The sequence below is a fragment of the Mustelus asterias genome, chromosome 10 (genome assembly GCF_964213995.1).
Source record: "Mustelus asterias chromosome 10, sMusAst1.hap1.1, whole genome shotgun sequence".
Classification (NCBI taxonomy): domain Eukaryota; kingdom Metazoa; phylum Chordata; class Chondrichthyes; order Carcharhiniformes; family Triakidae; genus Mustelus; species Mustelus asterias.
Window position 1 is genome coordinate 71,843,663 of NC_135810.1, and position 23,361 is coordinate 71,867,023.

The following is a 23,361-nucleotide window of genomic DNA, read 5'->3' on the forward strand; positions in this document are numbered from 1 at the left end:
TGAACTGAGAACTGAAAATGTAGCCAAAAATGTATTGAATGCCTAAACCAAATGGCAAAGCATTGTTGCACCCCCAAGGTCACATCTGTAACCTGAGAGGGAATCTTATCAGCCAAATACTGCAGTCAATATTTGATGTTTGATTACATCCTCCGACCAAGCAGAATGTTTGGAGAAAAAGATAGAAATCCCTTTCACTGTTTTCCTAAGGCTTTAGTGGCTTATCATTTGTATTCTATTGCTGTGGACATCAATCTCTGAAGACAGTTAATCACTAATCTCAAATCAATGGCAATTGTGAAAATGACTCTTTTGGTTGAAGAGTATAACAATCCAACATGTGTACTTGTTGATGATGTGTGTAACCTCAGTATGAACTCGAGCGTCTGTGTTTTACAATAAGTCAATTTGGTTTAATCGAAATTAAGCAAAGCAGTTGGCTAAGTTTATGCATGAAAAATAAATTGATATACTTTCTGAAATACTGATCTCTTCCAAATCCTCCCTTCAAACCCACACCTCAAGAAAAAGCCTGGCTGGGATTCTCCCATCAAGGGAATAAGTCCCATGGCAGGGGACGGGAACGTGGAGTGTTTCCTGCTGTGGAGGCCAGCAAGAAAACATGCCAAATCTTCTGGTTCCGACCTCATCAATATGGAAATGGATGCTTTGCACCATATTCCATGGTGGGGCAGGCCTGATGACGTATAGTTCACTGTCATATCTAAGCGCAATATTGAAAAGGCGCCCAAAATCATTGACCCACTATTGAAGAAAGAAGGTGGACTTCATGAAAACGAAGATAGATCTCCAGGAACATTCTAAGGCTGGAAGTTGGAATTCCTCAATGGCACTGAATCTGGAAGATCCACCTATGGATGCTTCCCCCACCTCCCGCTGTGGTGCTCTGGGGTCCCGGGTTGCCATCAGCCCCCATTCCAAACTCTGGAAGCGGTCCCAGGTATTATTCAGGTGAGTCCTGACACCTACATGCCATATTGTTCAAACGTGGTTCATGCCAGCATGTTTCCCTGTTGCCAGCATGGAGAATCGGGCGTGGGTGGTCAGTCCTTCATCTGCATCCCATTAGCGGTATGCAAATGAGATTCAGAGCAGCCTCCAGCCGGTTTCCGAAACCGCCATGGCGGGCACTAGCAGAAGATCCAACTGGAAAATCATGACAGTGCAAAACTGATTTTTGAGTTCAAACTCTCTCCGGGCTCCCACCATTGAATCTACCAGTGGGGACTTGGGAGAATCCCACCACCTGGGATTATAAATCTGAACATTATTTAGTACCTGACTGCTATGCACTGGAATATCAAGATAAGGTTTTAGGAGTATTTGCACATTTTCTTGAGATAAAAGTTTGATAAAAGTCTTATAAAGATGTGAGTAACCATTATATTTATACTGTTTTGCATTTTTATCATTTCATGGAGGGAGGAATGTAATTGAATTTTGGAAAGGGACCTCATCTGAAATCTTGCTTCACAATCAGTGTATTGTTTGTGCATCAACATTATCAACATTTCACACCGACATTACAAATTCCGCTGACTATTCCACTGCACTTGCTCTGAGCAGAATTTTATTGTGCCCCAGTTTAGTCCTTGATGTGTTGCATGAAGCACATGGAAACTCATGTGTTGGCACTGTGAAAATTCACAAGGCAGCCTGTTCCAGAATGATGCTTTGGAAGCAAATCTCTTTTGCTCATTCACGGTTTTCAGTCTTGATGCGTGACAAAGCATGAGGTCAGCTAGTTTAAGCATTAGTCAGAATTTCTGCAACAAAATTGCCATGTAACACAGGACAACTGTGGAGGGGGATTGGGGCACAGTTGGAAACAAGGAGCAACTTTTAAAACACACTATTGAGTGTAGAAAGCAGCAGCTCAGTACTGAAATATCCAATTTCTTCATTTCTCAGTTCACAAAAATGCTGCACTTAATCCAACTCTCCACCCCTCCAACCATCCTAGTTTATACTGCCAGTCTTCTTCCTGACCCCTCTAAGTTCCACTAAGGTACTGTTGTGTTCCTTCAAACTAATTAAACTGACATTCATCTTCTATTGCTTCCTCTAATTAAGCTCTCTCCCTCCTTACTCCTTATCTTTTAAAACTAAAAAGAAACTGAAGGTGCTGAAAATCTCAGACAAACCCAGGAAATGTTGGGGAAACAGCAGATTAGGCAGCAGCTGTGGAGAGAACCACTGACTTTCCAGGTACAGATCTTTCGTCAAAACCGGAGGATATGCCAGAAGAACTGTATCCACTCCCTTTCATTGATTTGGTTCCTTATTATTACAATCCATTTTCACATTTGTCACTTGTGTCATCCATTAACCATCTCATATCAAATTGAGTCCATTGAGTCCATATCCTGAGCATTGATGCTAACATTCATGGCAATTTCCCTGTAAGCTCGGAATAGAGATTCAAACCCACATTGCCAGACAAAGCAAACAGCTAGTCCCTAATGTTGTTATTTATCCAATAGTTTTATTAATCTGTTTTTATTTCCCTTTCATACGTCTGCTGTAATTATTAAGTTCCCACAGGCATTTCCTATAGCACGTCTGCCTAACTGCTGGAACAGATTGCTTTTTTTTTGTGTTACTTTCTGTAAATGTAAATTATTCCATTCCACAAGCATTTGGGGCGGCATGGTGGCACAATGGTTCGCACTGCTGCCTCAAAGCGCCGGGGACCTGGATTTGATTCCCGGCTTGGGTCCTGTCTGTGTGGAGTTTGCACATTCTCCTTGTGTCTGCGTGTGTCCCATCCGGGTGCTCTGGTTTCCTCCCACAGTCCGAAAGACATGCTGGTTAGGTGAATTGGCCATGCTAAATTCTCCCTCAGTGTATCCGAACAGGCGCCGGAGTGTGGCGACTAGGGATTTTCACAGTAACTTCATTGCAGTGTAAATGTAAGCCTACTTGTGACACGAATAAATAAACTTTAAACTTTGCCCTTTCCATAATCTAATTCCACCCTGAAGGAAAAAAAAGTCCACTTCTTGCTTTTAATATGATTTCAACTGTTGTCTTTTTTTGATTTTTTAATCACATGCAGGCCACCTTTCACCGAGGATCATGTGAGGAATAAAATCAAAAAATATGTGGGAAAGAGTTTCAGCTTTGGGCACAATTGGCAATTCTGGCACAAATTGTGCCTGAAGTTGTGCAAGGTTTAAAAAGCATAACCCCACTCCCCGAGTTTTTGCTGACGTCCATTTTATTGTCAAATGCCAAATCTGCCGGAGCAGTGTTGTTGGGCAGTGTTTTAAAGCAGATTTTTAAAATATATCATCAATATATCATATATTGAAGAGTGGGAACTTGAAGTCTAATTAAAACAGCCGAAAATAGATCTATCACGAAAATAAACATTTTAATCAGTCTCAATCCAGCATCTCTGATTAACCCAATTAAAAATTACTTGCAAGCTATGTACGCATCCCCCAATGATAATTAATTGATCCTGAGGGCATGGCCAGTATTATGGATGGGGCCAGCGTCTCGGATGACATTTTAAAAACTGATGCAAAAGATTATGTAAACTCAATTTGCATTAACTGCAAATTGCATTTAAAATTGCATGATCTTTTATGCCAGTTTTATGAATATGCAGATTAGGAGCAGGAGTAGACCACTCAGCCCTTTGAGTTGCTCCAGCATTGAGTAAGATCATGGCTGATCTTATTGTAACCTCAATTCCACATTCCCGCCTATGCCCGATAATCTTTCATCCCCTTACATATCAATAATCTATCTAGCTGTGCCTTAAAAATATTCAGACTCTGTTTCCACTGTATTTTGAGGACGAGAGTTCCAAAGACTCACAACCCTCAGAGAAAAAAAATTCTCTTCATCCCTGTCCCTTGTGTTTAAACCTCCTAGGCCACTCTATGTCACAGAGCTCTGCAATCTTTCAACATTGTCTCTCTTTGGGGCGGCATGGTGGCACAGCGGTTAGCACTGCTTCCTCACATCGCCAGAGACCCGGGTTCAGTTCCGGCCTCAGGTCACTGTCTGTGCAGAATTTGCACTTTCTCCCCATGTCCGCGTGGGTTTCCTCCGGGTGCTCCGGTTTCCTCCCACGCTCCAGAGATGTGTGGGTTAGGTTGATTGGCCATGCTAAATTGACCCTAGTGGTAGGGTAAATGTGTAGAGTTACAGGAATAGGGCCTGGGTGGGATTGTAATCAGTACTGACCCAATGGGCCTCCTTCTGTATTGTAGGGATTCTATGATTGAGTTAATATGCTTTTTTAAATTTTCATGCCACATTTTCCCACATTATATTCCATTTATCAGATCTTTGCCCACTCACTTAACCTATCTATATCCGTTTGTAGCCTGTTTGTGTACTCTTCACATCTTACTTCCCTACCTATCTTTGTGTCATCAGCATATTTAGCAAACATACCTTCAGTCCTTTTATCCAAGTCATTTATTTAAATTGTAAAAAGTTGAGGCCCCATCTCTGATGTCTGTGGCGCACCACTAACTACATTTATGCCTATTCTCTGTTTCTTGTTAGCTAGCTAATCTTCTATCCATACCAATATTTTACCTCCTACGTCATGAGCTTTTATTTTTCACAATAATAATGTGGCACCTCATCAGGTATCTTGTGGAAATCTAAATATAATAATACATCCACTGGTTCTCCTTTATCCACGTGTGACTTCTTCAAAAAACTCCATTAAATTGGTTAAGCATGATTTCCCTTTCACAAAACCATTTTGACTCTGCCTGATCACACAGAATTGTTTTTTGAGTGCCCTGTTTTAATAAAGCTTCTAACTTTCCCCCGGTGAAAGATGTTCAGCAAAATGGCAGTAGTTTTCTGCTTCCTGTCTCCCTTTTATGCCGATGTGGTTGAATTTTATTGGCAAAATCAGTGCCATGGAATGCCAGACCCAGTTCATACAGATGCAAATCAGGTTGTCTTGAACTAATCCTGAACAAGCGAAATTACCCTCAAAGGTCGAGTAGCTGAATCCGCCAATGAAATAAAAAAAAAGAACATTTGCTCTGACATCTGGTTGCACTGGGCCCCTGGGGTCATAAGCTGCTGGGAACTCGTATACCTGCATCTTGAGACTGAAGTGCCTTCTGGCATAAGCATCAGATCAGGTAGCAAACAAATCAATTAAAAAGGTCATTACAGCTTACAAGTTGGCATAAATAGTACAAGGCTTTACCTTCATTAACGACATTATTAAATTTATATGGAACTTTTATGTATTGTAGAAACTGTTGCTGTACAACTGGAAACAAATGAATGCAATGTTTATTCTATTTGAAAGTCAGAAGGTTAATTGTGATTAAATTCTTCCAATGCACTTTGAGCATCAATCTGAAAAGACGACATGGAACTGAGTCATGGCACCATTTTTGCTTGCCAAACTTGTAGTTATTTTTTAAATGGCTGTAATTATAAACATTTCTAAAAATGAATCATAAAAGGAATATATGATTGACATATCACCAGGTTTAGTTTTCTGTTTAATCTTTTCTTTCGTACTAAATGTAAACCTGTCAACCTAAAAATACAAGGAAAGGTGACCAACTGCCCCAGTAAAATTGATAGCTTAAAAGTAACACAATATGCAGGGACATTGTTCATTCTGTGATAGTCACAAATGTGTTAGCCAGTTGCTACCATCTCAGTCAATATTATGGATTAACTTAGTAATTAGTTGAGGACCACAAAAGATCATAGGCATCTTTCTCTGTTAGTGAGAGACAATTGGTCAGTGTAAGGGGAATTTCTGGGGGCTTCCCTCTGGTGCCATGTATTGAGCTGAACTCAGCTAATACAAAGACTCGCGAAAGACAGTATGCAGTTAGAGACCTTCTTCATTGAGCAATATGCATTGAGAGAGAGAGAGAGAGACAGCCAGAAGAATCCAACTTCGCTCTGATGTTATAGTACATATGTAAAACAGATATATCTTTTCGAAGGTTCGTTTTGTTTCTCCCACCCAACCTGTCATCCAAACTGGATGATCCAATTACATTAATACACATTATTTACCTTGGCCAACAGCATCCTACCTTCTAGCAGAATGGGGAATTCATTGGTCAACTGCCACAGCTGGAATTTCCTCTCCCCATTACCTAGCAACCTTACCTATGCAAATCCAGTAGGTTCAAGAATCACCCTCATCACCTGCAAACCATGGCAATGAAGAGGGAGTCATTTCCCTCTGGTCTGCTAGTGACACCTTATTCGTAGAAGATGAATACTTCTATTCATGGCAACTTGAAGCTAAATACCTCCATTAGTTCTAAAACCTTGGTAGCTTGCAGCTGCATGGTCTTCTACTGATAATAGAGAATATACTCTATATCTTATTGTTTCCAAAGAATGTTCTGCTCATTTCCCATTATGTTTTAGGGCAGGCTGCATCTTGGCCAAAGCTTACAAGACATTTGAAAATACATTTTAAATCTTCAATACTTATTCAAAATTCTCTACCAATGATTATATATATGTCTATGCAGACAATACATTCATATAATATATGTATATATATGTGAGGCACATGTGATTCCTTATGATATATATAAGGCATACTGTGATCCCTATTCTAAACTAGTCTACTTTGTTTTCATAGCCTTCAAAATCCCAGGGGTTTCTGTACCCCCCTCTACAGTCAGCTAGCTTGAGGGGCACCACTTTGTATCAAGCGCAGAGCCAGGCAAGGAAGCACGTGTCAATGAACTACCACAACCAGCATGGGGATTGAACCCATGTTGTTTGGGGTCATGCTGCACCATTGTCTAGCCATCCAGCTAATTGACACCCATAATGTAGTGCACAGGGAGCTACCACATGAACATATTAAATATTCATTCAGTATTACCACCAATGGTAATTTCTAGTTTGCAGAGCAGTTTTGATTAGTTAGACTTATTTTCTTTTGTTAGAAATTAAAATCATTGCATGTTGCAATTGTTAATAAATCTACAATGCATGAAAAATCAGCTCACCGTAACAGACAAAGGGAACTAATGTTAATGCTCCCAGATGGAGCTGATTGCCTCCAGTATGACATTGGTAATCTATTGCACTTATTCTTAGTGACACCACACATCACCCTGTGAATGTTGACTGCTCTAATCCAGATGGTGAATGCTCTCTCCTTCATTACTGCAGGTTCAAAGTGGCAGAACAAAGCCAGCTGCTACAATTCACCCACAATCATATATCATCATAATGCACACAAGATGTTAATTTATTCCTTGTCCTTTTGTCTCAGTATGTGCACAGTTAAAAATACAGGGCAGAATTCTCCCATTCTGAGACTAAGAGCTGTGGCAGGGGCAGAATGTGGAGTGTTTCTCGTTGCGACAGCCAGTGAGGAAACACACCAAAACATCTGGTTCTAACCTCATTAATTATGTCCCTGGGTGTCTTACGTGGTATTCAGTGGCAGGGCAGGCCTAGATGGCACAGAGTCCACCAGTGTGTCCAGGTGCCATATTGAAGAGGAAAACAGCATCACTGACCCACTAGTCAAGAGAAAAGATGGACCTCCTGAAAATGAAGATAGATCTCTGGGAGAATTCAGAGAGCGGAAGATGGACCCACTGAGAATGAAGATGGTTCTCCAGGAACATTCTGAGGCTGAAAGAAGGATCGCCTCCAGGGTACCTAATCTAGAAGGCCTGCCTGGAGATGCATGCTCTGACCCACTGTTGTGTTCCAGGGTCCAGGGTTGCGGGTGGCCTGTGCCCTGAGTTCTGGAGTCACCCCAGGCATTTTTCAGGTGAGTCCCCATTAACGGGATGCGAATGAGGTTCACGCTGGCCTCTGGCAGGTTTTCCTACCTGCCCAGCTGGGCACCAGCAGAAGGTCCCGCTGTCAATTCACGCCAGTGTGAAACCAATTTTGCCTCCCAATCCTGCCATCAAACCCACCAGCAAAGGTTTGGGACAATTTGCTTAATTCATTCGCAGAATGAAGGCATCGCTGGCTAGGCAGCATTTGCTGCCCATCCCTAGTTGCCCTTGAGAAGGTGGTGATGAGCTGGCTTGAACCGCTGCAGTCTATGTGATATAGGTACACCCCCAGTGCTGTTAGGGAGGAAATTCCAGGATTTTAACCTAGCAACAGTGAGAGAACTGTACTATATTTCTAAAAGCATAATTCCAGATTTCTTTGCCTCAGGCATGGAATGAAATGATTGTTACTGTAACACTCAGATATCTCCTGCTGAATCAGCAGAATTCAGTCAGACAACCAAAGCAGGTTAAAGAACATCAGGGGGGTTTTCACTGATGGAACAAAACTAACTGATATTTTGTCATTTTGGATTTATTTTCTTCTTGCATTTAAACCGCATCACTTCCTTCAAAATCAGCAGCAGGCTTTAACAAGTGGATACCAATAGCTTGAAGCCACAAGTCTCAGGGTGGTGTGGACCAAAGTGATTTATTAGCAGAACTTCCGATCTGATAACACAACATGCTCCCTTTCTCTGCTCTCCCTTTGCCTTCAATGAATATAAGCTATTTCTTTCTCGCCGGATAAAATATCCAAAAAGTATTCAAACCACTGCTGAAATGTTGTAATTTTTGATAAATATATTAGAATTATAGAGTCCCTGCAGTGCAGAAGGAGGCCATTCAGCCCATTGAGTCTGTACCGACCACAATCCCACGCAGGCCCTATTCCTGTAACCCCACATATTTATACCAGTCATCCCTGTGACAGTAGGGTCAATTTAACAAGGCCAATCAACCTAACCCACACATCTTTGGACTATGGGAGGAAACCAGAGCACCCGAAGGAAACTCATGCAGACACAGGGAGAATGTGAAAACTCCACACAGACAGTGACCCGAGGTTGGAATTGAACCCAGGTCCCTGGCACTGTGAGGCAACAGTGCTAACCACTGTGCCATCGTGCCGCATACACATCTACCAAGTGCAAAACCCAATAGAAAACAGGAAATAATCAGTTTAAAGACAGGATAGAATGCAAGATCCTTCCTTGGCTTGTCATAGCAGATTTTTTTAAAATGCTGCAATTTTGCACCCACATTTGCCATGAATGCAAACGGCAACATGGACGCAAAGTATTGCAAGTCTTGGAAAACATGACAAAGACAGGGGTGTGAGCAGATCAGACTGCACCTGAGGCCTCAACAATCTCACCAGAAGGGTAGCGGGTAATCCCCTCTGACATTCAGCCATCTTGGACTTACCTAAAGGAGCCTCGAGATTTCCAACTAGCAACCTCAGCAGTGACCACCTCTCCCGTCAGTCTATGTGCACATGTAATTATAATTTGACCCTTCAGTGGAATATATCCTACATGATATATACAAATGCAATGTGTATTTAGTTGGTGAAATTCTTTTCCAGGATGTGGGCATTGCAACATTTATTGCCCATGGCTAATTGCTCTTAAACTGACTGGCAGATCAGGGCATTTCAGGGGACATTTTCGGTGTCAACCACATTACTACAGATCTGGAGTCACGTGTAGGCCAGACCAGGTAATGGTGGCAGATTTCCTTCCCTCAAAAATATTAGTGAACCAGATAGGTTTTTGCAACAATTGACATTGGTTTCATTGTCATCATTAGCTTTTAATCCCAGATCTTTTTTATTCCAATTCAAATTCCACCATCTGTCTTCTTTGAACTTGGGTCCCCAGAGCATTTTCCTGGGTCTCTGGATTATCAGTCCAGTGACAGTACCACTGTGCCACCACATCCCCCTTGTCCAAGATGGGTCAAAATGGACATAGGTTCCCATCCCCATATGGACCTGCATAAGCAATGGACCCAACTCCAATTTTGGGTCCATACCCTGGATATCAACTGAGCACAGTAAGAAGTCTCACAACACCAGGTTAAAGTCCAACAGGTTTATTTGGTAGCAAATACCATAAGCTTTCGGAGCGCTGCTCCTTCGTCAGATGGAGTGGAAATGTAACCTGGTGTTGTGAGACTTCTTACTGTGTTCACCCCAGTCCAACGCTGGCATCTCCACATCATGGCTACCAACTGAGCAGCCAGATCCAATACGGAAAGTGGTGAATTCCCAGCACAAGAACATGTGCATGCTCCTCGTCACATTGAACCCTCAGGTTCCAATTTGCAGCACAGTGCAATCAAATTTCTAGACTTCCAACTATCTGCCCTGTCAACTGTGAAAATGCTAGCAGCAGCCAAACAAACCACAAGCAATCCATTTTTGATACTGTATACATTGTAATGTGACTATCATGTTGACACAGGCACTGCATTGAACAAATTGCAAGTAATTTGAAACTGTATTATCTAAGTGCAAAACAAGTGTGAATTTAATTTGCATAAAATAGAATGTTTTACCAACTGAACCATTGTATTTGTATATATTATCATGGAGGATACACTCTGCTGAAAGGTCAAGTTATAATTACATGTGCACATTGACTGACATATGCAAGATGATATTTATTATAAATCCTAACAGCTAACAGTATTGTATATTCCTCACTTTCCAAAAGATGGTAGTTTAATTTTTCTCTGTGTGCTGGTGCTAACACAGCAGTTTGACCAGAGAAATCGTCTCAGCAGGTTCGAGAAAATTGGATAATGTCCCATTATAAAGTGGCCAATCACAATGAAATTCTGTATCAAGTCCAAGAAATAAGATTGTCAGAGAGAATAAACATTACTTACAGCAATTAATATTCATGTACTTCTCAATTGTTCGTTAAACATAGTGGCCGCAATATTGATGCTAGGAATTGGTGCTCGGTATTATCGCAAAACTATTAATCCAGAAACTCAACTGATGTTCTGTGGACCCGGGTTCAAATCCTGCCATGGTAGATGATGGAATTTGAATTCAATAAAAAATATCTGGAATTAAGAATCTACTGATAACCATGAAACCATTGCTGGTTGTCGAAAAAACTCCTCTGGTTCATTAAACAATGTCTCTCAGGGAAGGAAATCTGCTATCCTTACCTGGTCTGACCTACATGCGACTCCAGAGCCACAGCAATGTGGTTGGTTCTCAGCTGCCTTCTGAGCTGGCCCAGCAAGCCACTCAGTTCAAAGGTGACTAGGGATGGGCAATAAATGCTGGCCAATCAGCCAAGCCCATGTCCCACGAATGAATTTTTTAAAATTCTTATTTCGCCGTTTTTACTGCTTTTCCTTTTGGGAAGTGAGGCCCAAGAGTTAATATAGCTGAGCCTCCTGTCGGGAGCAACAAGTGAGTTTCCTTTTTGTCTTGTTATCCACCTTCCCAAAATCTGCCTGGAGTTCAAACCAGATCCAGCGCTTTGCAATTGCCTCGAGGAAAATGAATTCCACTTAATTTGAAAAATACAGCAAGAGGAAAAGTTGCTATGATTATGTGTGCCTCTACCTTTCAGCTTTATAATAAGCATTAGATATTTGCTGTATTTTAAAATCTGCAAAAATCATTCAATATTTAAATGTTGGAGGACTTTGAAAAGCATGTGTTGTGAAGTTGGATAGATGTAGTTGTTGTGGGTTTATTTCTGATAGCTAATGTTCTGGCATTGAGCAACAATTTTGATAATTCTAGCCTATGCTAATCAAAAGAAACTCATTTCCACCCTCAGCATTCACAATAAAAAAGACTGTACAAGTTGTCAGCAAATACCGGATCATTATTTCAGTATGGATATCTTTAACCATATGTCCAATTTTGTGTCTTTCAGATCACTTGGCCAATCCTCCACAGAATCATTCAATGCTCAGAACACCTCCACCTGCAATGACGCACACCCATACTCTAAACCACCCTCACGCCTCCTCAGTTAACTCATTGAACAGGGGGAACTTCACGACGCGTAGTAACCCCAGTCCCAGTCCAGCCGATCTCCCACCCCCTCCAGAACCACCTCCCAGCATACAGGAGCCTGCCCACATGCAGGACAACTGGCTGCTCAACAGTAACATCCCCCTGGAGACCAGGTAGGCTTCTTGCATTGCTGACATACTGTGACCTAAACTGCTGTGGCTGTTAACTGCCAGCATTCTTAAAAAATAATCAGACAGTGAACGTTTGTAAATATAACATTGCAGAATATTTTCTGTACCATGTTGTTGAAATTGTTAACAAAAAAAAACAGAATTTGGATGTTTTCTGAGTAATACTTGATGTTAATATAATGGCCTGGAGTTTTTAAGTAGAGGTGCAGTTGTAATCATGCACAAGGAACATGCTGAACACTGTACCCATTTTGTGAAGATGAAGTTATGCCAAGCATAAAGTCTCCCCGTGAATCAGCGCAAACAAACTACCTTATCGTAATAGTCGATTATTAACCAATTAAATTGAAAAGGTGTTCAAGTAATCGATGAAACTGTAGCAACAGGTCATCCAGTGGTATCAGTTGAGTGCTGGTCACAGGTCTTGCATAGCAAGGGCAAATCAGTTGATGGAATTTGAACACATTTGAGTTGAACTTAAATGTTTTATCTGTATGCAAAATAAACCTAGTGAGAATGCAATTGACTGCAGACCACTGACAATGGATTAATGTGACTCCAAATACCTGTGCATCCAAAATTCTAGTCAAGTATTGTAAATACCCCTGAATGGGTGCAATTGGAAACTTCAAGTCCTGCTGACCTGGGGACCTGAACAGTTTGGAAGATGGGGATTGCTCTGGGTGAATTGACCTGTGAACCAACATAAAATAAGGCAGATTCACAAGCATAAGTGGTGGGTGGGTGGAAGGGAACTCACTTACGTTTTTAAGTTCAGCAATTTTTTGCAAGTTCAGCAATTTTTTGCACTAATCCAATGGATTCCACCCAGATTTTGTTGATATCTGAGTGGAGAATTTGCAGAGACTCCAGGCCAGTGGTGATGGGTTTAGGGTTTAGGGTTCATTTTATCTTAGCCATTTTACATTATACCTTAAACCTATTAAACTGCTGATCTGAATAGCATGATTTAAAAAGGACATCAGCAGTTTCTCTGCCACTTCTATTCCCACCATTACACTGATGTCTGATTTATAATTTGTTGGCCATTTTGCTGGTTTTGATTTTTGCTGTCTCCATTCACTATTTTATACACATGCAGCTCATTGGCTTCATTCATATTTCCATCTGAATGTAGAAATATAGCAAAGCAGACATTCCTAGAGACTTTGCAGGACAACCTAATTGAGATGGACGTTTTTTCCTCTGCTCGACATGAAGGTGGTTACAATGATGGGTATGTGATGCTTCTTGCTGGGAATAATGACTTCTTTGCTCAGTTCTTCCTAGTTGAAAACTCAATTTATGATGTCCTCTTCAAATGTTTACACACTATCAATGTTTATCAGATGATGATAAACTGCTATTATCTAAAGACTGTTTTTTTGTTGAATTTAATAGCTTTTGTTCTAATAGTGTCCTATCACTTGTCTGATTCCAACTAAAATCTGTCTTTACTTTTAGTGCTAAACAATGCGTTCAGAGATTTGTATATTTTACTGATTAAGTCAGACTTATCTATAATGCTGTGAGGAACCAAAATTATGGGTGTTAGCTCTAACTGTGGACCTGGCAAGAAATGATAATGACAGTGCAAATGTGTCTAATTACACATTTGAGCTTGTGAGTAGAAAGATCTTAGTCAATTTGGCCTGATTGTAATACTCTTTCTGCTGACTTCCTGTTCTAGTTTCTTTCACAACCCAATTTTGCTGACATCTATTTTGCCTGAACATATTTTAAAAATTCAAATTGTAACCCAACTTATCTCTGATGTAAAAAAAAATTAATCTAACTCCCAGTGAAATTTGGCTCAGCCTGTTTTGCTGACATCAAAAACAGCTGCAACCTTTTTTGGAAAACACCATGACAATTCAAGCACACTGAATACCAATTGCCACATTTGCACCAAATGTATAAAAAAGCTTTATATAATGCTACAAAAACTACATTTCAGATGGCAGTTGTAAAGCACACAGGCCTCACCCCTGTGGTTTTATGACATTTCCCGAGCCCTCAGGCTAAGTTACCTTTCTCCGAAGTATCCCATTAATCTCTATTTTCTCACCAGTATATTGAAGCCTGTGGTTTTTTTTGCCACTTCCAACTGATCATGACTTATTCCGAATTTTTGATTCTTTTCAATTTATTTTTCAAAAGCTGATATTTATTCCGCTGTCCTGTTTTTAATGCACTATTGCACGACGCTGCCATTTTCCTGTCACTTTAGTTTCTTTCCATCTTGACTTGCGTTGGAGAATGTATACACCTCAATTGTACTGCTTATTCTCAAACATGTCACTACTTATGATTTTGAGATCTGAAAGCTTCTGATTTGCATGTCGCCGTATTATTCACACAGAGCTGAACTCACCGTCAAGGTGATTTATTCTTGACTTAAAGTGTTTGCACTTCTATTCTGTCCTGATATAATCAAATATATATTCTAAATGTTTTTTCTATGAGCGCTTGAATATGTTTCAATTCCTGCATTTTCTTGTTTTCATATGTGTAGAAATGTCTGTCACCTGAATCGTGTGCCTAATGTCAATTTCATTTTCAATACTATCTGGTCTTAAAAGAATGCAAGGGAAGAAAGAAAGATCAAGCAGGTTTTTCTGCCTGTTAAAGAGATAAGAAATAGGAGCGGGAGACTGAACAATCCTGCAAACCTATTATGGGCTTCCATTAAATCAGGGCTGCTCTCCTGTCTCAACGCCACTTGTTTCAAGATCTTTCAGAGAATGGCTGCCAGGCAGACAGCACTATGGTTCAGGGAGAGAGCCCTCACCGAATTTCTGCATGGTGCGGAACAGAGGCGTGACATCCCGTCCCCACGATCGGGCAGACATCCAGCGAGCAGAGCCACCTGGGAGGCTGTGGCAGTGATTGTGAACGCCAGTTCACTCTGTAAGAGGACAGGGTTGCAATGCCGGAGGAAGATGAATGACCTCCTTTGTGCAGCCAGGGCAAGTCTGCCTCCTCACATCTCCCGTTGCAGCCCTTAACACATCATCATACCTCCACGGTGCTCTCTCTCACAGCCACCTTATGGAGTCTCAACACTTATCATGCCACCCTCTCCCCCCATCCCCCGCACCACTCCTGTGGTTCTCCCCCAGTAGATAATCTGCTCCTCGCATCCTCACTCCCACTCAGTCACACATGCATACCAGACTTCTTCACCATCTGACTGGGCAGGACTCCCGCCTACACTCTCCCTATCTGTCTCATTGCGGGACAAACTCCAGCATGACCGGCAGGAGTGGGCAGAGCCTGCCAAAGTCACGCTCAAGCTAAGAAGCCTGACGCCCTATGACGACAGAACCCAATGAACTGGCAAACCAGGAGCAGGACCCCACCTGTGCAGAGAGTGAGGTGGGGGCAAGAGACAAAAGTGAGAACCCTCGACACATGCAGCCATGGTGCACGCCTCACCTGAATTACCTTTCTCCCATCAGTCTACCCCTGTGATGCATTAATATCATCTCGCTTCCCTTGCAGTCAGTCAGTCAATGAGCCTGAACCACCCTCACATCCTCTGGAGACCACAGACTTGAGCATCTCTGTGGAAGACATCTCAGAGACCAGCATTGCGGAGGCATCACAGCTGTCACCCCCACCCTCCACCAGCACAGATAGTCACACCTCAATGCGAATGACTAGTAGGCAGGTTTCTGCATCATTCACTGGTTAGCACCTCACAAGCTGAAAGACCACAGCAGGGAGGAAGGAACATCCCAGAGATCCGGCACTTGGAGGGATGGTGAATCCCAGGATTCCACTCAGTCCCAGGCCGAAGAGGTGTCCCTGGGCCCGGTCGTCCCAGAACTACTGGAACTGCAAAGGCAGCGTCGCGAACATCAGGAAGGTTTGACAGCATCCTTCCTTGGACTGCAAGGCCGACTAAAGGAGTCCCATTGCCTTCTGTCCACGGAGATGTTGCCATCACTCCTACGCAATGAGGCCAAAACTGTGACGGTGATGTCCGTAGTGGAGACCTTGGTGGAGGATGACGCCTGTGCTGACCCTGTGAATTCACCTGCTCCCACCCATTTTCCAGCTGCCGCTCTCGAAACGCACTCCCTCTGCAGTGATATCACCACAAGCCCAGCATGGGCCGCTACGGCCTGCGAGCAATCCTTCCCCCCAAGATGCCAAGACTGAATCTGCACCACCTCTCCCCGCGCCCCCCCCCCCCCCCTCCCCAGCCCCGAGTGTCACTAATCTGTGTCCCCTGCCATTTTCAATTTATTTTTTAAAACTGGTATTTATTGCAGAGCAGGATGAAAAAATCGCAGCCACATTTGTTAATCCTACTTGAGCCTTGACCTTTCATCCCACCCTGGATCAAGGTTGCAGCTTAAATGTAAAGGCCACCTTGCCAATCAGTCAGTAAAATTAAATTCCTGGTCAGTTGATGGTTAATTAATTTAAATTGACTTCTTGATTATCGGCTAGCGTACTTACGACTCACGCTCAAGACATCCGAAATAACGCACTGGGCAGAATGATGCCAGGACGCATTCAGAGCAGACAAAGGTAATGATGGTCAGAGTGATTGAAGGCGAGGCTGTTCCTGAAGCCCGGGTATGACTCTGCACGGCCCTGGTGTCCGGGGGAGCTGCCACAATATTTCTGTCCTCAGCCACGTATTCCTATAATTTATCCTCATCTGAAGAGTTTAGCAGCTACTCCATATCCTTGATTTCAATTCTTCTCCTATTTGCTATACTACATTATGCAAGGCACTGCAGATGACAAGAATCCAGGACTTGCTCTGTGGTACATGTAGTAAACTCTGTCAGACTGGTCAAGGCATCTAAAGCACGTTTTGAGGAATGCAATGATCTGTGCTATGATTGTCCTTGCTGAGCAGTGAGCAGCGATGTTGTACCGCTCCTCCACATGGCTCTGGGGATGACTGGTGTCGTGAGCCATGTTCTGAGGGCATAGCCCTTGCCACTTAAGATCCAGCCCTGAATTTGGACAGAGGCCTCAAATACCTCTGGGGCTTCTTGAAGCTCAATGTGTCATGAGAGCTCCCTGGGAAATGAGCACACTCCTGGATGATTCTTCCTGTTGGTCACAGGTAACTTGAACATTAAAGGTGATTTACGAATGCAGCTGGCAATTTTCAGGGAGTCCTCATGGCCATGTGTGGAGTCAGTTATACCCTGTACCTGTGGGAACCATGTGATGGCCCCAAAGTCATCTACTCTAGTGACTGGCAATCAGCATCTGTTTAAGAATCTGATGAATGCATTGGCCCATCTGAGCAGGGCATTGGTCACCTATATACACCCATATAATGCAGCATGGAAATTCCACACGTGCTCATCTTGGTGCCCTAAAATGAACCGCTGAGATAGACATCTGGAGGTGGAATATAGAACAGTATAGCATAGGAACAGGCCCTTCGGTTCGCGATGTTGTGCCAAACATGACGCCAAATTAAACTAATCCCTTCTGCCTGCCCTTGGTCCATATCCCTCTATTTCTGCAAACTACAACATAGGTAGAAAGAGGGATGAGGTCCTGCAAAGTGAATATAGGGAATTAGGAAAGAGGCTGATAAGCAGGACCTCAAGGGTAGCAGTGCCATGTGCTAGTGAGACAAGGGATAGTAAGAGAGGACAGATGAATGTTTGGCTAAGGAGCTGGTGCAGGGGACAGGGTTTCAGGCTCTTGGATCTTTGGGCCCTCTTCCGGGGCACCTGAACAAGAGGGACAGGCTGCATCTAAACTGGAGGGGAACCAAGATCCTTGCAAGGAGGTTCATTAGTGCTACTCGGGAGGGTTTAAACTAGAATGTCAGGGGGCTGGGAACCAGAGCAGTAGGTCAGCAAGTGGGGGGATTGAGGGGAAGGAAGATGTTAGGACCAGTAAGTTTGAAAGGAAGGACAGGCAGAGACAGGTTAATGAAGAAAAGGGGACTCGTGGGCTGAAGTGTGTTTATTTCAATGCAAGGAGTATTATGGGCAAGGCAGATGATCTTAGAACCTGGATCAGTACATGATGATGTTGTGGCCATTACAGAGACTTGGCTGAGAGAGGGACATTCCAGGGTTTCGATGTTTTAGACGTGATAGAGAGGGAAGTAGAAGAGGTGGAGGAGTTGCAGTACTAATCAGGGAGAATGTCACATCTGCACTCAGAGCGAACATACTGGAGGGCTCATCCACTGAGGTAATATGGGTAGAGCCCAAAAATAAGGGTGCAATCACTCTGATGGGATTATATTATAGAACCCCCAACAGTCTTCGGGACATTGAGGGACAAATATGTAGGCAAATTATGGAAAGATGCAACAGCAACAGGCTTGTCATAGTGGATGACTTTAACTTCCCCAGTATGGACTGGGACTTCCCTAGGTAGCTAGTGCAGACGTCGACAGGTCAATGTTCTTCAGCAATGAAGACAGCCCCGATTGGATTCCTCCTGACTTCCCACTCCCTTGTCACATGCTGAATGATGGCATGTCGCCATTGCTTCTTTTACCAAATACCTTAAATCTGTGCCCTCTGATTCTCAATCCTTCCATCAATGGGATTTTGAATGGCCCGATCAAACCCCCTCTATTTCATTTGAAAAAATGATATTTTGCTGCTTGCGCTGCTTATGTACGAACAGCTTGAACCTAATTTAGATCTCAGTGCCCAACCTCTTTCTCTGACCCCACCTAATACCTCACAATTTCTTACTCTAGTGCCATCTGTCTCTCACAGCCCTTTGTGTATCCTGTTTCCCTTTCTTTTCTAATGCTACAGCCTGGTTCTCCTACTCCCTGTCAAACCCACTCCCAATTTTCCCGCCAATACATTGGTCTGGGCTCTGTTGAGGTGCAACCAATCTGGTCGCAATGGGAGAATTGGGCCCTATGTTTCTATGACTGTCAACCTGAAGTGCTTTCACTCCCCAGATGCTGCAGACCTGCTCAGTATTTCCAACATTTCTGTTTTTATTTCAGATTTTTAGCATTCACGGTAATTTGCTTTTGTACCAGCATTAGGGGCGGCACGGTAGCACAGTGGTTAGCACTGCTGCCTCACACTGCCAGGGACCCGGGTTCAATTCTAGCCTCGGGTCATTGTCTGTATGGAGTTTGCACATTCTCCCTGTATCTGCGTGTGTTTCATCCGTGTGCTCCGGTTTCCTCCCACAGTCCAAAATGTATAGGTTAGGTTGATTGGCCATGCTAAATTGACTCTAGTGGTAGGGGGATTAGCAGGGTAAGTGTGTGGAGTTACGGCAATAGGGCCTGGGTGGTATTGTGGTCACTACAGGCACGATGGGCCGAATGGCCTCTTTCTGCACTGTCGGGACTTTATGATTCACAGAAATGCAAATTTTGTAAGTGGCCTGAAAGAGTAAAATTCTCTTCTGCCCCCATTCCATTTTTTCTAATGTGTAATCTTGTAGCTGAACTGTCATAATTGTCAGCATGATCTTATATTATTTACAAATTTGTTTCCTCTTGTAACTATACCTCCATGAGTCGGCCTCAACATAAATTGCAGAGCATTTGTTCACAAGACTGAACTAATTGCCTCATTAAATATTGTTTGGGCTATGTTTTTATATTTTTAGATTTTAGCTTTTACTTTATGTCAGTTAATGGAATAAACTATTTCTGCTGTCAGGAATGAGAGGCCCCAGATTTAACACACTTGACAAAAGAATCCAGAGGATGGATGGAGAATTTATTTTAGGCAGTGAGTTGTTCAGATGTGAAATGCCTAAAAAGGTGGTGGGGGAAGTAAATGCAATAATAACTTCCAAAAAAGGAATTGAAAAATATGTCGAACAATAAGGAGAAGCCGCTGGAGTGGGAATAATTGAATAGCTCTTTCAAAGGGCTTGCACAGATACAGTGGGCCATATGGATTGCATGCTGTATGTTATTATTCCACTCTTGCATTGCACCACATGCACCTCATGCACTGCAGTCTTGGGAGAGCAAGTTCATTGCACTGCTCTTTTGCAGTTACTTTTCCGATTCACCGCTGATCTTCCTATAAAACAGCTGCACGGTTTAAACTCTCTGCTCTGTGGGTGCATATATTATGCCATTGCGTAATATCATCACACACTATTGGGATACATGATAGTCACCACACCTCAGAAGTCCTGTCAATGAAACTGTGGCCAGAATTTTCTGACCTCACCCACAGCTGGGATAGTCTGGTCCTTCCGTTATGAATGGAGTTTTGGCCGATTGCCAAATTCTCCATTCTCGCTGGCAGCGGTGGTGGCACGTACGGTATCAAAGAATTCCAGCCAGTGTGTTTAGTTGCCCCAGGGTAACTGGCAGCAGCCAAGAAGACCCAGTAAAAAACAGGGCTTTCTTGGTGATAACCTAAAGACAAGATTGGCATGTTTATGCCACTAGTTGTGTGAGGTACCCACTCAAAGAACTGTACTGGCATACAAATATTAGAGAATGTACTGCCAATGTAAGCAAACACTATCAGTCCAGTAATCAACACTGAAAGTAAATTGATTCATGATCGTGCAGTTAAAAAAAAAGATCAACAGCATAAAGCTCTATTTATACAGCGTAATACATTCTATTGGATGGATTGTGGCTTTGCTAATGGGGAGTGCTGGAAATGGGATTCCCTCAGCAGTGATGGTACAGCTTAGGGGCTATACCCAGGCACGTTAAGCTGTGAATGAATATCAGAACAGGAGTAGGCTGTTCAGTCCTGTGAGCTGTTCCACCATTTAATTAAATCATGGCTGATCCATTTCTCAAATCTATTTATCTGCCTTTGATCCATATCCCTTGATGCCCTTTACTAATAAAAAAATCAATTGATTTCAGTTTTGAATTTTTTTATTGACCCAGCATTCGCAGCTGTTAGTGAAGAGGTGCTTTGGAAATCAATGAAATGAAGTAGTCATACTTTCTATGGAGGTGCACACAGGATGTTGACAATAATGATATCCATTAGCAGAATGGTCAAAGATCATATGGAGACCTGAAAAATAGGAAAAGTACTTGCAAGAGCATCACAGGAGCAAGAAAGAAAGGTTAGTGAGTTAGTATGGTAATGTCAGAGAAGGAGGAGAATATCAGCTTGGGAAAAGCTGAGGATCCTCGGAAGGCAATTGCTTTGTTAACATTGATGTTTGGGGAAATGTAATGGTGAGCTGCATTTTATTTTTGGACTTGTTTTGCAGAATTGGTGATTTTCTTTGTCTATTTATTGTTGTTAATGTGGGAATGCAAAAGAACATAGCTTGATTATTGCTGAAAAGAGAGACATGTTGCCGAAGCTTTTCATCTTGCACTCATCAGGACAAATGCAGGAATGCCAAATTTCAAACAATCACAATTTATACTGCAGGAGAAGCGGGTGCTGATTGGTTGGAAAGTCAAATCTGGCTGAGCATTACCATGACTTGCGAGAAAAAGTTTATTTATTAGTCACAAGTAAGGCTTACATTAACATTGTAATTAAGTTACTGTGAAATTCCCCTAGTCGCCACAGTCCGCCGCCTGTTCGGATCAATGCACCTAACCAGCACGTCCTTCAGAATGTGGGAAGAAACCAGAGCACCCAAAAGAAACCCACGCAGACACGGGGAGAACGTGCAAACTCCACACAGACAGTGACCCAAGCTGGAAATCGAACCCGGGTCGCTGGCGCTATGAAGCAGCAGTGCTAACCACTGTGCTACCGTGCGAAGTGGCATACATATATATATATTCATAAGGAATCCTTCTCAGCAAACAAAAGGGATATATGTTCAAGCCTTTTGCCTTTTTTGAATTAGCCAGAGCTTGGGGTCCCTATCGTTTCCTATTGCTTTCTCCATGGCAATGCCTCAGCCAATCAGAGTCAATTTGCCAACCAATCAGAGATAGATAATTTTTTATTGAACAGGGGTATCAAGGGATATGGGCCTAGAGCAGGTACATGGAGTTAGGCCCCAGATTAGCCATGATCTTAATGAATGGCAAAGCGGGCTCGAGGGGCTGAATGGCCTTCTCCTGTTCCTATGTTCCTAATCAGCTCCCTTTTCTCCTGTAGTATAAATTATTGTGTTATGGGCAGGAGAGAGATATAGACTGAAACACACAATTCCCTTTCCCTTGTGTCTATTATCAGTTTAATTTTGAGAAGGCTAGCATATATTCCAAATACATTTTAGTATGCGGTCAATTTAAAAGTTGCCAGCAGCAGACTTTCCTGGATTTAATCAAGGAGTATTAATTATTCCCACAGTCATCCTGTAAATTATACGCTACATCAATTGCACAATATACACCCAAGAAAGATTTAATTAGAAAAGATGGTGCACTTCTACAGCAATTAAAACCATGAGAACAGATAACGGTTTGTGTGCCTTGAAGAACCCTGTGAAGGGGGCGAGCTTTTCTCACTCTGGAATTGAAGTTCAGATAAGTTCAGATGGCTGGCATCAACCCTGGATTAACTGCAGGATTCCTTCAAAGTAAAGACTGTTCAGCAGTCTGTTCAGTAGACTAGTCCTGATGGTTATACCTAGAGGTCTAATATTTTACAGGCAACCTCAAAGCTGTTTGGAACAGTTTGGAGGAGGCTTTTGAAAGATTGTAAGCCTCACAGGTCTTCAAAAGGCAGAATGGCACAGCGTTTTGATGCAGCTGTGAAGCCGTTGCTGTTATTCTGCAAACTGGCCAGACTCTTGTTTTTGGACAAACAAATCTAAAACTCAAAGGACAGTTTTGATCACATGATGACTTGCCATTGCTACACAATAGAAGGCAAGTGATGGCCTTCCACAAAGAAGGAGGAGTTTCAGTCACATGGTCAAAAGCAATTAAATAAGACCATAAAACCATAAGATATAGGAGCAGAATTAGGCCATTCGGCCCATCTGAGTCTGCTCTGCCATTCAATTATGGCTAATGTGATTCGCATCCCCATTCTCCTGCCTTCTCCCCATGACCCTTGATTCCCTTTTTGATCAAGAACCTATCTATCTCTGTCTTAAAAGCATTCAATGACTTGGCCTCCACAGCTCTCTGTGCCAATGAGTTCCACAGATTCGCCACCCTCTGGCTGAAGAAATTCCTCCTCATCACAGTTTTAAAGGAACATCCCTTCACTCTGAAGTTGTGCCCGCGAGTCCTAGTCTCTCCCACTAGTGGAAACATCCTCTCCACGTTCACTTTATCTTGGTCTCTCAGTATTCTGTAAGTTTCAATTAGACCCCGCCTCATACTTCAAAACTACATCGAGTATAGACCCAGACTCCTCAACTTCTCCTCATATGATAAACCCTTCATTCCTTGTGAACCTCCTATGGATCCCCTCCAAAGCCAGCACATCCTTCCTTAGGTATGGGGCCCAGCACTGCTGACAATATTCCAAACAGGGTC

General features: G+C 42.7%; 1 protein-coding gene across 4 annotated transcripts in view; it reads left to right on the forward strand.

The window, feature by feature from the left end:
- The window catches only part of tenm4 (teneurin transmembrane protein 4), a 395,445-nt gene that overhangs the window by 192,330 nt on the left and 179,754 nt on the right, over positions 1-23,361 (forward strand). For 2 of the 4 annotated variants that reach the window (XM_078222801.1, XM_078222802.1), the window contains exons 6-7: positions 11,737-11,969; positions 13,126-13,224. In XM_078222801.1, coding sequence (XP_078078927.1) covers positions 11,737-11,969; positions 13,126-13,224 — 332 coding nt within the window. Of the gene's footprint in view, positions 1-11,713; positions 11,970-13,125; positions 13,225-23,361 lie in introns of all 4 variants that reach the window. The other 2 variants (XM_078222800.1, XM_078222799.1) reach the window with 2 other exon arrangements.